The 17,161-nt window shown below is 43.1% G+C and overlaps 1 protein-coding gene across 1 annotated transcript in view; it reads left to right on the plus strand.

Annotated features, from left to right (window-relative positions):
* PLCXD2 (phosphatidylinositol specific phospholipase C X domain containing 2) overlaps nt 1-17,161 on the plus strand; it is a 48,159-nt gene that overhangs the window by 20,249 nt on the left and 10,749 nt on the right. Inside the window, exons 2-3 of the mRNA XM_006194690.2 lie at nt 8,770-9,230; nt 14,352-14,593. Of these exons, the coding sequence (XP_006194752.1) occupies nt 8,770-9,230; nt 14,352-14,593 (703 nt within the window). The remainder of the gene's footprint in view (nt 1-8,769; nt 9,231-14,351; nt 14,594-17,161) is intronic.

Consider the following 17,161-nt stretch of genomic DNA (forward strand, 5'->3'; position numbering starts at 1 on the left):
ATGTCTATCAGAATCTCTTTATTGATATTAGTAAAAATTCTTCTCTGAAACTGGATTTTTTCAATTCTTTTAAGCACACTTTTCTAAGTAAATGAAGCATGTTTTGTTTTGTTTTATTTTGTTTTGTTTTCCCTCCTGAATGAGAGTTTTATCTGGGTTTCATTTCGGTTGGGGCAGTTTTAGTGTCAACATATACTCGTCGACATGCACATAAATGCTTTAGCAACTGAGACACCGGTTCCAAACACCTCTGTAGGCATCCCCACTAGGAAGCTTTGCTATCTAAACATTTGCTGTAACAGCTTGTAAGATTTGTTTTACCTGGAATTCACGACTTAAATCAAAGATCTCATTATGGTGAATTCACACGTGTGGGCTAGCAGAAACATTCAAGTTACAGGTGGAGCCAGGCCAGAAGCTGGATAATGTGTTCCACCCCTGGCCCCACTGCTCTCCTGGTAGGCGCATTAGTGCTCTCAACTTACCACGTTACTGAGTGGAAGTGTCTTCTAAGAAAGTGAAGAGCCTGTGAATAAAATCAGTGAACCCAAGAGGACTGAACAGTCCATACATGCAAAGAAAAAAACCGAAGTGATAAAGCTCGTTGAGAGAGGTGGGCTGACATAAAGTGGTCATGCTCAGCTTCTAAGAATTGTGCACTAATATTTTCAATGTGTAGGAAAATACAGAAAAACTTCTGGAAGTATTACTTCAGATTACTGAAGAAAACTTCAGAAATACTGGCATTCAGTGTTTAAAATACTTTATATTTGGAAAGATTCTTTATGAATGGTTATATGAGTGTTTGAGTGTTTTAATGATATTTATTAAAACTGTAGGGTTTTTTTTTGATGGGTTAGGAAAGCATGACTGTTTTTCCATTTCAAATAATGGATTATAGGTTTTCATGCTCCAAAAATCTGCTCTCCAGCCTGCCTTTTGCAACAGATTGGATCTGGGTGGTGGAGGGGGCGGGGGATTGTGTGTTTATTTTTCTTTAGAAATCCCTTGAAGATATGTCATTCTATGATGTTAAAAATTAAAAGTTCAAGAATACCCTAGATTCTTTCTCCTATATTTTCAAATTGTATAAACACTGACTTGATTTATTCCTCAGTTCTTGACATAGGAGCAGACTAGAGATCACTTATAATTTTACTTTTAGTGCCCGTTTATATTTAACCTGTATAGTACTGTGATTTGAATTTATTCCTTTTGATGTTGATCCTGGATGTAACCTAAAATAAATCCCTTTAAACTGCAAACTTCATTTTTCTCAGGTAACTGCCACACGAGATCCCTGAAGATAAATATTTAATGAGGTTTCACAACATTATTTAAAAATCAGAATTATTTTTTTCTCAGGTAGTATCATTCAAGTAGAAGATGACACAGATTCCTTAATAATGAAAAGTACTACTATTACTAATAATAACATGTTTGAGCTCATTCTGCTGGCCAGGGACTCTTCTGAATGCTTACTCGAGTTGATCATTTAACCTTTACTATAAACCATTGATTTCTGTACTGTTGTCCCCATTTCACAAATGAGGAGACCGAGGCACAGCATTTCAGTCACATAGCCAGTAAGCAGTAGAGCCAAGATTATGAATTTAGGCAGCCAGGCACCAGAACCCATGCTCGTAACCACTGTGGGAACCTCCCTTTAGTTTTTCCGGGGTTGTGGTGATTCATTAAGTTAGGGCTCAGGGCTCACCATTTGTAAATCTCTTCTTGCTGAACTGGTATCTTGTAAACTACAACCCTGGGTTTTTCAGGGCTGGTAGGTTTGATGAGTCTGGAGATGCCAAGTGGGAATATTTAAAGGATCACTGGAAAAGAGAGAACTGAGTTGGTTGGGAACCATTAGTGTCTAGAGGCAGGGGGCGTGAACAAAACCTTATGATGCCGGGTCAACTTATGGATGGTGTCCAGTGGGAAACAGTTATTGGAGGCATTGAGAGACATGCCAATTAAGGATAAAAGAGGTGCAGGGGCTGAGATCCAGCCCAGACAAATCAGATGTCCATTTGGCTGCCAGGGAGCTCAGTCTAGAGTGATATTTCTCAACCTTTGTTTCTTTATTGCCATACTAAGTCTTTCTAGCCATTTCTACCCTGCTCACCTCCCCCACAAAAATGAAATTTTATCACAGATATACTATACAGTATCTGTTTAGATACTCTCTATATACTTTATACATTAAAAGAGTAAGATTTTTTCATCCCCCAAGAACCAATTTTTGTTCCCTTGGGGCAGTGTCACCCCACTGAGAGTGCATAGCCTAGAGGCACCAACAGCCTGAATGGTGTGAGTAAACACAGGGTGGGAGGGTGGCCGTCAGGAAATGGACTTGGAGGGGGCTGACGGGCTTCAACGTTAAAGGGCCCATCAAAAGGCAGACTAGTACCTAAGGGAGGCGAGGAAAAGAGATTTTCTTAATTAGACGTTGTTTGTCCTGGGGTCACCATCCCCACCTCCTCGGATGCCACCCAGAGATGAGACAAAGATTTTCGCTCTTTCTCATATTCTTCGTTGAACTCTTGTCTCATTCTTCCTCCATGGCTCTAAGTATAGTTGTTGCAGAATCTGAAATGCCATTGTGTTGTGATGATATATATCATTTCAGGGTATGTGATTTGAATTCCTTTTGTTTTATTTAGAGACCAGGTTCCTAAGAAGCTTGCTTTAAATTCTTTTTGATTGAGTCCAGCAAAATGGCTCCAATTCCAATTTGCAAGAAGTGGGTAATGAAAGTACTTTAACTAAAAACTCTTGTGTGCTCACTTGAGATCACCTAATTCCCAAATTGCAAACCTTAGAAAGAGTCAAGCAGCAACTGGTGTTTCAGATAACGAGCAAACTGGCTGTCCCTGGTCCTTACAAGGCCAGCTCATTTCTCCTACCTGGTCCCTTAGAAATAACCCTAACACTGGGTAAACATCTTGCTAACCTTTTCTCATTCAAATGTCTCTTTCCTTGTGATTTTGCTGCCTCAGTGACTTTATTCTGAACTTTGTAACCCAGCACACCTCTTAAGAGCCCTAATTTACCTTAAATATCCTCATCTAATTATGTACTAGAAGGCATGATAAAGAAAGCAAGGCACCCCATTATTTTTCTTCTCCACAAACAAGCTATGGTTATTCATCTGGTTAAAGGGTAAGAGGGATTCCTAGAACAGGAAGGACGGTGAAGAGAGTTTCTATCCAGATATGGGAAAGGCAGGCCACCAGAGGTTATTATTTAAAGATTTTAAAGTACTAGAAGACCAACCAGAGAAGCTGATCGTTAGAAGTCAGAGAGCTTGTTGGCAAAGAAAAATCTTACAGCTACGGCAGCGGGTGTCAAAACTGGGTGCCTCATGGAAACACCTGAGGAGCTTTTCAAGTTTTCCATTCTCAACTCCCACCCCAGGCAGATTCTGACTCCATGGGTCTCGGGTAGGATCTTGGACACTGATATTTTTTAAAAGCTCCCCCAGGGGATTCTGATGTGCATCCAAGGTTGAGAATCACTGCTTTAGATTACAAAGTGCTTTCACATATATTGTCCAGGGTTTTGTGTCCATAAAGAGAGGAAACAACATTTTTTAGTGCCTTTTGTGGTAATTGTGAAAATGAAAGGATTCCCGAAAAATGTTTCCAAAAATTGGAGGAAAAAGCCTCAACTTTGTAAGGCTAAAATTAGGGATGGTATCAATCCATGGAGTGTAAAACATTAATGAAGGGCCTGAATATTTCCGTATTTCCGGCTCTGTGTGGAATATTCTTGAGATGACAACAAAATTCCCTACCCAGTAAAGTCTGAGAGTAGCTACCCAATATTTGATGCCTATTATTTTCTAAAACCTTATTTAGTCCATTCTATAAATGAGAAATAATAGAGAAGAGAAGCAGAACATTTGTTGTTAGTCAAAAAGTTTGTTAAAAATATCGTGTTAATATTTCCATGTGCATTTTGGGGCTGTGCACATGACCTGCATGTACAGACAGACGATATGCCTGGACAGTGATCTTACAGCTTTCAGAGGGTTGTAATTAACAATTCTGCAGGTAAAAGTGGCAGCTGACAACCTTGGTTGCAGCTGAAGGATGAAGTAGAGCCCACTCTGGGCGCTCAGACTGGGGGAAAAGAGAAGTCGAGTCACAGTGAGGCAGAAGACAAGTAAGCTGTGATCAGAAAGTAGGATACTGCATTTTGAGATTTTTAGAAGTGGGTGATGACAAAGCTTGGGCTGTGACCAAGAGAGTGAGTGGCAGCTACTGTCAATAAGGTAGAGGCTAAGCTATCATTCTGTGTCAACCAATAAGATGGTGTGGAGCAGCAGTACCTCAGATAGAGGAAAGAAAATCTTCCAGAGCCTAAGTATTTAAGATAAGGAATTTCAATTAATCACCCCTCCTCCTTCTAGTTTCTAGCTAACAGAGAAAAACTAATAATAACAATAGTTAGCATATACTGTGTATCAGCATTGTTCCAACCACTTTTCATACATTCCAATATTCACAATTTGTGCGACAATTGATACTATCATGCCCATTTTACAGATGAAGAAACTGACACATAGCGTAAGCAGCTTGCCTGATGAGTTATAAATGTTGGTAGACAGAGTTGGGGTGAGAGAATAGTTTACGGAAGCTGTCAGCAAAAGAAAGTGCATAGAGTCCAGGAGGGGGAACGCCTGCAATGCACGTGTATTGCACACCAGCAGACACCAGGTGCATGTAAAGGCCTGGTGAGAGATGAGGCTGAAATAAAGCATTGGAGTCATACTGAAGAGAGTCCTAAACACCAGTGTCCAGAGTTTGAACCTGATTGGGAAGGAGGAGGGAAATGACATGATCAGCACTGTATCTTGAGGTGGTTGATTTTTGAATGTCAGCAAATTGAAGACAGACTGGACTGAAAGGACAAGTTAGGGTTCTTTTGGTCCGGATTACAGAACAGGTAAAAAGAGGGTGGCAGTTGAAGGTTAAAGGAAGAGTCATGTTTCACGGCTGTTGTAAAACTCAAATGCAAAGTTTTGGTAGCTGGTTGGATGAAGGGGGCAAGGGGCAGGGAAGGATTTAAATAGAATCCAAGGTTTTAAGTCTGAGTAACTGAGTGAACTGTTGGTAGAAATCCAGAAGAGGCACTTTGCGAGGGTGATAGGGACAGCGTAAGTTGCTGGACTTCGAAAATCTGTGTTTTGTCTTGTGAGCAGGCAGGCAGGGTGGAAACACAGCAGGAAGTCAGAAACTTTAAATTTGGAACTCCGGAGAGTCTGGGCTAGAAATGAAACTTTTGTTTTGCTTTGGTTTTTTGGGGGGGGAGAGGTAATTAGGTTTATTTATTATTATTATTATTATTATTATTATTATTATTATTATTATTATTATTATTGTTAATTTAATGAAGGTACTGGGGATCAAACCCATGACCTTGTGCATGCTAAGCATGCGCTTTACCACTGAGCTATATACCCTCCCCTCTTAGAAATGAAACTTTTGGTGTCTGCATAATGGTGCTGTGGTCAAAAAAAAAAAAAAAATGGGAAGTGGATGAAATCTCTGAGGGTGTTTAATAAAGACCGTTGGAAAACATTTAAACTAGGGGACAAGAAGGAGGAAGAGGAGCCAGCAAAGGAGGCCAAAGGAGAGTGGTAACAGACCGATAGGAACACCTAGAAGTATGCGTCATGGATCACAAGGGAATGGAAGTTTCCAGAAAAGAGCTGACTTAGCAAACCCTCAGAGAAACCAAGAATAATAAAGCCATTTGGAGTCGTTGATTCCAAGGTTATACGGATCAAGAATAGCAATAGAGGGAAAGAAGATGGCCTCAAGCGGGAAGGAGGGAGATCAGGGGAGACAGAGGCCGCAGGACTGGCCTCTGTTGCAAGAGGGAGGAAGAAAGAGAAGACAGTGGCTTCAAGGGGTAAGACGTGATGGAAAGCGCTTGCTTTGTTCTTATGATAAGGAGGACCACTTAAACCTAGTTTAGACAGAGAGAAAGGAGCACAGAAAGGGATGAGTGGAGATGCCTAGGCACTGCCAGGGAGTGGCGTCAAAAACACTTCCCATGGCAGAAGTCACAGTGGGATGAGGTCCTGCACTGGTTTCTGACCTTATCATAAAACAAGCCAGAACTCATGGGAGCTGCTATCCCTCCCAACCCTGCACAGCACTCCTCTTAGACAACAAGGTGAAGACCGAACAAGGTGAAGACCAGTAGAGCAGGGGCTTCCACCTCTTCCGGGGGAAATTCCTGGCATGAATTTAGTCCATACATCCCAGGGCAGAGGAGGAGGAGAAGCCTTGAAGACTTTGAAGAGTAAAATACCTTCTTTCAGGTATAGGAAGAAGAGGAAACTGATTATAAATCTAGGGGGTAAAATACTAAGATTTTCTTTTATAAGTACTATTTGCACATTGTATAACTTGTAAATACTCTGTGTGTGGGGATGGGAGACATTTTTGTCTCGTTTTTGGAGAAATAAGTAGTCAAATGCACTTAAGAAATTTAATGTTATTTTTCTCACTCTATGTGAATGAGGCCAAAAACTTCCTGGGGAAAAAAAAAGTACAAAGGCAAAAATATTGATAGCGGTTAATGAATGATTGCTGGCTTTGATGGCTGTAGTTTTAGGTAGGGCAACTGCTATAAAACAGTCAGCAAGCGATCTGCTCCAGTGTCCTGTCCTTTCCTGTCAAGGGGAGGAAAGTGGGCAGTTCTGGGCATTGGAGGTCAGAATGGAAACGGGAGCAAAGAGATGAAGAGAGACTCTGTGTTCCCAGGGGATGTGCACACCTTCCCTCATCCATGGAATGGGCTGGGTACCACGTGTGTCCCTGTGTATTCAGAAATGGTCCCTTGGGCCCCAGCACTGTCTCACTGCTGCACAATCCTCAGATGCAGAGAAAAGCCTTAGAGGTTGTTAGCACATCTCCCTCTGGACATGAAACTGGGCTCAGCACCAACAAGAGAATCCCAGAGGGGATTTGCCTCTCCTCCATGCTTGGGTAATGGCTATGCCCTGATTCCCAGGGAAGAATCAAGTTCAACGTACGCCTCGCCCAATATTACACACTCAAGCCCAAACAGCTGGGCTGCTGATAAAATCTAAAAAGAAGAGAGAACTGGCTGTTCTCCATCTATACATAATGTATTCATAATAAATCTCTCAATGAGGAGGTATAAAGATCTCCTGTTTCTGTGCAGTCCAGGGAAGCAGAGCGTTCAGCGTGTATCCAGTGAGTCTCGTTAACAGAGACAACCAGTATGGGAAATCCAAGGGGACTTGCTCCACGTTTCTATTAGTAACAGCAATTTTTTTTTAACCTGAAATGTGCTAGTAATTTTCTTGCTTGAAAAATTCACTTTGCCTAAGGATTAATAAATACGCTTTTTCTTAATAGTTATGGAATACCCTCCATGTTCTAAAGACTACATAAAAATAAAGCATCGCTTGTCACCATTTTTTCTTTTTTTTGCTTTATTTCTGAGAAGATAACACAGTAGAGCCATCCCAGAATGATTTATTTCCAAGTAAATGGAAATAATAAAACCTAAAGTAGTAGAGTTGTATAAAATCCTGTATTGTGTATGAAACACCTACTCTAAAATTTAGTAAAAATGATAACTGGTGACAGTCAAGAATATTCTATATGAACATGAGAATTTTGGCTCTAGTGTGGGCAGCAGTAGTTAAGAACAAGGTTGGCAGTGTCAGAACAAAGGCAGTTTCCTCCTAGATTTTGCTGGCAAAGTGCAGCCACCTGTATGGAGCCCCCGGGGTCAGGGCCAGTCACCAAGCCAACCAAATAATAATGGCTGACATTCGATAGAAACCAATGACACAATGAAAGGCATTTGTTCGAGTTAATTTTTACCTTCTTACTACTGAAGTATTTTCTCTCTATAGTTAGAAATGTGCCTCTCGTGGTCACTTAGACTTTACATCAGTAAGATCATCTCAGTCTCTGGGAGGATTCTTACCCTCTTTAAGGCAGAGAAATAGAACGTGCATTTGATTATTGAATAGCAGATATGGGCTATTAAGAGATGAGTTCAGAAAGAGGGACATCTAACTTACCCATGTTGAGCTCTTCAAAATGTTTCTCTTATCTGCCAAGAAACCATTCCTACTGACTTATTTTTACAATAGGAAAATAGTATATACAAAAGCATAAAAGGAAAATGTTGTGTACAGAAGCATAAAATTCTTTCCTGGAATTTAAATGCCTGCCCCAGCACTGCTGAGGTGGGCTCAGCAGTTCCCCACCTTCTGTGTCAGCACCTGCGTGAAGACAGCCCCTGCACCACCGGTGAGCATTTTTCTGTGAGCATCACCTCAGCAGCCTCTGGTTTGTCTCTATTACAAATAGTCTTCAGCACACATCTTTGTTCTTCCAAACATTAGTGTAGCTCTTTAGAATAGCTTTCCTGAAACAAAATTACTCGATCAAATGACATGAATATTTTAAAGCTCCTCTTTCCAAACACATTTTTAAATAGCTTTCCCAAAAGGGCATTTATTAATTTACCTTACACTAGCAATGTATGAAATTATGGTTTTACCCCGGGCTAAACAAGCTGCTAATGAGACTGCGTTCCTTTTATTTGTGTGTATTTCATTCCCAGCAAGCTTGAAGAGTCTTACAAGTATTCGTTTACGACATTCTGTGCGTGTGTTTGGCTCTTAATTCTTGTGGTTTTCTGATCAACCGGCTTACCCTTCCCAGCTCCAGGCTCAGCTGCTTTTTTCCCGTGTATTGCTTTGTGCAGGCTCCCATGATTCCTTCAGCTACTGGGTAGATGAAAAGTCCCCCGTGGGGCCCGACCAAACCCCTGCCGTCAAACGCCTCGCCAGGATCTCCTTGGTGAAGAAGCTCATGAAGAAGTGGTCTGTGACTCAGAACCTGAGCTTCCGAGAACAGCTGGAAGCTGGGATCCGCTACTTCGACCTGCGTGTGTCTTCCAAGCCGGGGGATGCCGACCAGGAAATCTACTTCATTCATGGGCTTTTTGGCATCAGGGTCTGGGATGGGCTGATGGAGATTGACTCGTTCCTCACGCAGCACCCCCGAGAGATTGTCTTCCTGGATTTCAACCACTTCTACGCCATGGATGAGGCCCATCACAAACGCCTGATTCTCCGGATCCAGGAGGCCTTTGGGAACAAGCTGTGCTCAGCCTGCAGTGTGGAGAGTATGAAGCTGCAGACGCTGTGGGAGAAGAAGTGCCAGGTAGGCGGGGACAGAGAAGAGCTTCCAAGGGCAAGAACGTAACTCTCTCTTTCTTGTCACTGGCTCTAAGACAGCTCCCTCCAGGGCTCTTGGGCTAGAAGGCATAGATTGTTTGGTATAACGAAGATCTGTGCATTGGTTCTTGGGCTCTAGGACAGCATCAAGGGCTCCCCTGGGCACCGTTGAACTGGGATTAACACCTGCCAAATATTCATAACTCGTTGGGCAACCTGTTGAGCATCTCAGTTGACGCTGGATGGCCTGGCCAGAACCAGCCCAAGGCACAGTTGTGAAATAGGACCAGTTGGCCATTACCATTACCACCCATCTCCAAGTGAGTCCATTTTCACCCTCATAGTTCCCCTTAGGGATAGTCTATTCCATCCTGCCTTCAGCTCAGTGTCAGATCATCCCTGCCAAATAGCAGTTGGTAGGTAAGTGCATTGGCTGACAAAGGCGTGTGAAGTAGTTCCTCTTGGGTGTTAACAGTTAACACTGAAAAGGCTGTCTTCACGGGGTTTGGGTCAGAGGGGGAGACGGAGTTAAGGAAGGAAGAGGCCACAAAGGGATGAAGGCTGGCAGAGCACCCCCAGGTCGAGAAGGGCCCTAACTTTGACCCGTGAAGGACAGACTCTGGAAAAAAGAGTGTGGGCCTCGGATATATTCTGCTGTGGTCCCAGAGGATGATGGATAGTGCGAGAGGAGAGCTTCAGGAATGGTCAGGCTCTGATATATACTCTCTTTAAAAAAGGAAAATAAAAAAAAAAGGTGGGGTCTGGTACAGCTCAGTGGTAAAGCTCATGCTTAGCCTGCACAAAGTCCTGGGTTCAATCCCCAGTACTTCCATTTAAAAAAACATTTTTTTTAAAGCAAGTACCTTTCATTCACAGTTGCTCCCTTACACATAAGTGCATTAGCCAAAACATCTTAAAGAGGCAGTTATTTTGAACTAAGGAAATAACTTTTCATTAGAAATCAATTAAAGATGATTCATCTGCAAATACATGTTGAATACCAAGTAGGTGCCAAGCACCATTCTAAGCCTTTGGGATAAATCAGTAAATGAAACAAAGATCCTTGCCTTATGGAGATTTCATTGCGGTGAAGGGAGGTAGGTCATAGATAATAAACATGATAAATATACTTTATATAATGTTAGGAAGTAATAAGAGTGATGGGAAAAGAGAGCCAAGCATGGTCAGGGTTCTGTGGGCTGGAGGATTGGTCACAGTTTTAAATAGGTTGATCAGGGTAGCCCTCATTGGAGGGAGTTAACCTGTTGAGGGAAGAGCTTTCCCAGCAGAGGAAGCAGCCAGTGCAGAGCCCCGACGCAGGAGGGTACGTGCCATCTTTGAGGGAAAGCGGGGCCGGCCGTGGGTCTGGAGCGCAGACCAGCGGAGGAGGCTGGGCAGGGATGATGGGTGATCGTGGGGCCTTGAGGGCACGCTGAGGACTCGGCTTTTACTCGAGTGAGGAGGGCTCTGAGCACAGGGTGCTGTGAGCTGACTTGGGCTTTGATGGTATCCCTTTGACTGCTGGGAAGAAATCTGGAGCAGAGACAGCTGGGGAAGGAGGGAAGCCAGGGAGGAGACCCTCAGTGGGAAGTGGCCGGATTTTGAATCTGTCAGAAGGAGGAGCTAACAGGGTTTCCTAACTGTTGCGACTGGGAGGATTTAAGGGTGTTTCCCGGCCTTGGCCTGAGTGCCGGGAAGCCAGGTGGCTTCCCACGCCCGGAAACGTGCTAAAGGTCTGACTGCACTGAGACTAATGAGTTAACGCTTAGCATCTGGTAAGGTTGATCTAAGCTGTATTCCGTCACTACTATTTTGCCAGATATTTATCACACCTCTCCCCTAAACCTAAATTTATATCTGTGCAGACTCCTGGGTCTAATTTGGAGAGATTTTTTTTCCCCAGTGAAATCTCTTACGATATTAAATACTGGTAATAACAAGAATAATAACATTTACTGAGCCTTTGCAATGTACAAAGTACTGGAATTCATTTAATCTTCTCAGCAACATTACGACGTAGGTATTTCATTATCATCCTCATTTTACAAGTGAGAAAACTGAGGCAGGGAGCAATTACGCAACTTGCAAGGGAACATTGTCAGTGAGCCTCCAGGGCCAGGACTGAATCACAGGAGTGGGGCTCTCCAGCGTTCCCACAGCATGCAGGGCTCGCCCAGGGCTGTTCACATGTTTTGGTGATTTTCACAAATAGTGTCATTGATTATGCTAATAAAAACACTTCCTCTTTATTCATGAACCTCTGTTATCAGAGGGTCTCAGAGGGTTAGCAGAATGGGAGAAAGGGAAGATCTGTAAGAGAGCTTTTGAATACTAGGATTCAGGTGAGGTTAAATTGGAGTACGGCTAAATTTATAAACAGATATCTATTATAAATATAGTTTTATAATTTTATACACAGTAGTCTGCATGGGCTGCCACATTGCATATAAAATCATTTTGAAGTTTGTAAGAATAACAGGTAATTGCAGGAATAATGGATCATGTGGACAGTGAATTTCTGGCAGAAGAGTGAAGATCTATTATAGTTTTTAAGTATGGCTAATCTGTGTCATCCAACTACAGACACTCCTAAAATTATGAAGGAAAGAGACTGTGATGACATGTCATCAACTTGATTCTAGGATTTCTCTGTTCTCCTTTTCTCAAATTTTCCCTGCCATGTCTCTTCTTAAAAGCTAATCAAAGAGATCTCAGAGTCCTCAGTCATCCCCCTCCTGCTGGGGCCGTGCCATGCTGATGGTTAAACCTTAAGTATTCATCATGTAATGAGCTGCCTTGCATGTAATCCCCAGAGTATTTTATTACTACAATTTGACAGCAAGAAGTGTACCACCATTCAGTCACATTTCATTTACTCAGTATGCAATTACATCCCAGCTCACGGGTATGCGTCTGTACGTTAGTGACATGGTTTCTGAGGATTTAATTTATAGCTTGGCAGTGTTTAGACTCTTAACGAGAAGGTAAGAGTATATGACACTAGTAAAATATAAAACAGCTGATTTATACAATCACAAGACAAAACTGCCTCAAATGTATATTATATGAAGAAAAGGGTTTTGTGGTCCACCAACTGAAAAACAGTACATAATATAAATCTACATCCCAGGGGCCCATGTATAAGCACCATCAAAATAAGAAGAGGTCAGTTTAAGAATAATTCTTAAAGGAAATGAGATTTAAAATCTGAGCCTCAAGAGACAATCTGCACATGAATTGATGAGCTGGAGGGAAGAATATCTCAAGAAAAATCCAGCAGGGCAAGGTCGGGAGCTCGATGCAAAATGCAGGCCCTGAGCCAGTGTTAGTGCCCCCAGAATTCTGTAGGATGAGTTGGTCTGCTAGGACGACCTCCTACTGTAAACAGAAATTCTCCCTCTAACCTTCGGGATCAGATTGCTCGAGAAGGGATCTTGGGGAAAGGCAGAAAGCCGCTTTTGTATAATTTGTACTTTTTACTCGTTTTCCAGGGCAGAGTAAAGATCAGCACTGTCCTTTCCTCCCCTGACCCTAAGCTCGGCCCAGGAGGCACAGAAAATGGTCTGACGGGCCCTGACTGAGGATCACACAGCCTCCCGCCTCCCCAGCAGTCCCTTTCACAGCCCGGCTTTTCACACTTTCGGATGATGGAGACCCCAGCCTTCCAAACTAGCCAGTGACGAATGCTAGCCAGCAGGAAATCCTCCCCAATCTCCCAGGCAATCTGCTTATGATGAGCCTGTGATTAACCTCATTAACACACGTGTTTACCACCGACATCATGAGCAGTCCGTCAGACATTACGCAGAACCATTAAAAAACAAGAACAGCTATTAGCCTGTTCAGTGCACGGAGCCTGGTGCTCCGAGCTCGGCCTTCAGGAGCAGTCAGTCAGGCACCTTAGTCACGAGCTGCATGCGCCTGGAAATGAGACACACATTCAGAGCCCTCATCCTTGGGTGCCTGGAGGATTATGCTCTTGAGCCAGCTATCCGAGGACTGCAGTCCAGGGAGTATAAACGCACGCTGGACATTCCTCCAGGAAGGGATTCCTGGTGCCAGGAGGAGAAAAAATACAGTATTTCTGGAAACCCAAGCAGCAGAGCTCTGAATTGGGACAATTAAAATAGCAATTCCCTGTCCTTCAGCTGCGTCTCAGAAACTAATTAATGCTGTGGACGTGGCTCGCTAATTATTTTCAAAATCACCACCATCCTCAGAGGCCCTGCTGGAGGCCCATCCACTGACTCCAAGTGTTCCCCGACTCCCTCCCTCTCCTGGGAAGGGCAGTTTCAGAGTCAGCAGGCATGATTGAAGTCCTCCCAGATTAGTCCAGTGGGCTGATCTCAACCCCAAGAGCTGAGGGTCAATTTTGAGAGCATAGGAGGCACAACTTGTAGACAGGACTAACCACAGGGCTTCTCCAGCTGTGGTCCAAAGAGTCCCAAGGGAGGGTATGGGTGGAATTTAAGAAGTTTGTGAGTTTGGATGGGAGAAGCACTACATACTTCCTCTTAGCCTCTGGCTGGCCACTGATCATGAGTGTGGGCAGGCACCCATGGCAGAGCTGGCACCACCTGTGGCTTTGTCCCCATAGAAACCACAGATTTCCCGTATCACATTTCATTTAGTGCAGATATCTTGAAATATCACAGATCTTCATCATTCACTCAAAATTAGGGAAACTATTAGACTTACAGCAAAATGTTTTTGTTGACTGTGTTTATGATGAAGCACATACATTATTAATTTATTACAAATTTCACTAGTCTGTTGGTGGCCATATATCCATCTCATTGATTCTCCTTGTTATCCTGTTTGCTTTATTTTAAGCATTCATTTCAAGCAATCTGAGAAGGGGTCAGGATTTTACCATACTTCCAAAGGTGTTCATGACCCGAAAAAAGTTAAAAACCTTAGTGTTTGACATATAGCAAGTTCTTAAATCTTTGCTTATTGATTCTTCTAAAAAAAATTAACAATTCTTGAATTTCCACATGGGTTTGTATCTGTGTGCCTTTCCTCCTAGCAATCAGTGTAAAGCCAAGGAGTTAACGTTCAGCTTGTTCATAAATTGCCCTCCTTTATTTTTTTCTGAATATTTCAGGTTCTCATTTTCTATCACTGTCCCTTCTACAAGCAATACCCCTTCCTGTGGCCTGGAAAGAAGATCCCAGCGCCCTGGGCCAACACCACCAGCGTAAGCAAACTCATCCTCTTCTTGGAGACCACGCTGAGCGAGCGCGCCCCCCGCGGCTCCTTCCACGTCTCGCAAGCAATCCTCACGCCCAGGGTGAAGACCATCGCGCGAGGCCTGGTTGGTGGCCTCAAGAACACTCTGGTCCATAGGTGAGAATTTGCTTCCATCCCATGAGCAAGGGTTAAAAATTTTTTTATCTTGAGTCTCTTCTGAATAAATAGCAGTAAAACCATATATTGTTTTTTCATTGAAGTATAGTCAGTTTACAATTTCTGGTGTACAGCACAATGCTTCAGTCATACATGAATATGAATATATTCGTTTCCATATTCTTTTCACCATAAGCTACTACAAGGTATCGAATACAATTCCTTGTGCTATACAGTATAAACTTGTTTATCTGTTTTATATATACCAGTCAGTATCTGCAAATCTCGAACTCCCAATTTGTCCCTTCCCACCCCCTTCCCCCGCAACCATAGTTTGTTTTCTATGTCTGCGAGTCTGTTTCTGTTTTGTAAATAAGTTTGTTTGCTTTTTAAAAGGATTAAAATAACAAAACAAAAAACCTTATAGTTGAAAAAGTTGTGTACTTGAGGTGGCTTGCTTTAACCGTACCCAAAGGATCTCTGAATATGCTGTTAAAATGTACATATTACTCCATAAATACTCTCTAAATTTCAATACAAAGGCAAAGCAATTTCAGCCACCACCAGTCTGTTCGCGTCTGGCTCGCGGTCACGTTTTGTTCTTGCCCCTGCCTTTGAAGCTGGCCCAAGCACTCACTCTTTTAAGAAGCATTAAATGAGACTTCTGTGCTAGGTGCAAGGGGCTCAGAGATGGCCCTCCAAGGACTTAGGGTGTCCTTCTCCCTTCCTCAGTGACAGTGAGTCCCTGTCAGCTTAGGACGCCACCCACCATGCCATAGCTTCAGAATCTTCCTCAGAGCAGCCGATCCTGACTGTAAAATTAGGCAGGAGAGGCTCCAGAAATTTTGTATTAGATGATGTTCTTTATCCTGGGCACTGATAAATGACAGGTGTTGTCGAGGAAAAGGATGGCTTGTACATATGTACATGTGTGTGTGAGTGCGCCTATGTCTGCGCGTATGTCTATTCCTATGACTAAAGGGAATGTTATAAATATATTTGGATAATAGGGCGGCCCTTGCAGTCCGAGGATATTTACAAGAATCACTTTGGTTCCCCAGTTCCAGGTGCTGAGCACCAGAGTTCCGATAATGAAAGAGTCATCCAAAAAAAAGTGTCCCTGTCCATTTGGTTCTGAGTTTGGGTAGCATGATTTCAGATAATAGGAGTTCACCTGGCAGGAGTTTGGATAACAGACTGAGAGCTCCTGATTGTGTTGCCCACTAACAGAACCAGAAACCTCCTTCTGTGTGACTCTGCTAAGTCTTAGCTGAATTACCTGTACTTAACTTGGAAAAAAGGGTTTCCTAAACCAAGATCAGAATTATGAACTTTCTTTTCTATAATAATAGGTTCATATAGTTATACCATTTTCCTCATGTGTATAGATTGAGATTATTTATTTATTTATTCATTCAACAGTGAATAGGAGCTAGGTCCACAGACACAAGAGGAATCATATAGTTATAGTCTCTGCCCCATGGAACTTACAGTCTATCAGGAAAAATAAACGTGTAAATTCCTATCGCTGTAATGAAGTCTGTGCAGAGAGCTGTGCTAATAAGGGGGAGTAAGTCTTTAAAAATAAGTAGCAGTTATTTCTGTAAACTGTATTCTGAACATAAGAGTACCCCCTTGCAGATGATTTCATTTGATTTTTAAATTAAGCCAGTCTCTAGAAGGCACCTTGTCTGAAGCACGTTATTGCCACCATTTCAAACGGGCTCAGTGAGGTCGAGCAAACCAGACCCGCATAGCTGGTAGGAGTCAGTATTGTCTCAGCTGCGGACTGCTGCTTGTTGGACGGTTGGCCTTTTCAGCCTTCAGCACTGGCTTAGACGTAGCACATTTCAGTGCCCTGTTGTTCCTTTCTGCTCCACTGGCCTGTATTTGTCTGGTCAGCTCTTGGAGGCTACAACTCTGAACCCACAAAGTCGCGATGCTTTTCCTACTTGTGAATTCCTAGAACTTTAATCTACCTGCTCTTGCACTCGGTGGTAATGATGGCGCACGCCCCCAGAGCCCCCGCGTCCTAGCACGCCTGAGCCCTGGCCCGCGGGCAGCAAGCCCGTCAGCAGGTCTCCGAGATCGGAAGGATACTGGAGCATTTCGCCCCCTGCTGGTCATAAGAATATTGCAGAGATGCATCAGCATTCCTAGGCCTCCACATCAACTGCTTTGGACAAGTTTGTTCGCAGACGCCAGCATAATGTGTGGCAGTCATTTCCTCCAGGCTACTGAACAGGCATAAGGAAGAAGCCGTGTCACAGTGCCTTCCCTGTCCTGAGGCACACGGGATGCTGTCAAACTGGTGCTGGGAACCGGTTATCAGCCCAACTGAGAGCAAAGGACAAGGTCAATTCTCATACAAATGTAGAGGTGGGTTTCTCAGCAGAGTTAACCTCTCTTCCCTCTAACTCTTAGGTCAACTTAGGGCTTGAGATTTTGTTCTTTTTGGTTCATCACCCTAAAAGGAAGCCATGAAAAATATAGACTTATCTCCATTTTACTAAGATCGTCCTCTGAGGTTTTGTCTTGTTCTTCCGTTGGGAATGTTTGCCTCTGTCT

Source organism: Camelus ferus, chromosome 1 (genome assembly GCF_009834535.1).
Source record: "Camelus ferus isolate YT-003-E chromosome 1, BCGSAC_Cfer_1.0, whole genome shotgun sequence".
Classification (NCBI taxonomy): domain Eukaryota; kingdom Metazoa; phylum Chordata; class Mammalia; order Artiodactyla; family Camelidae; genus Camelus; species Camelus ferus.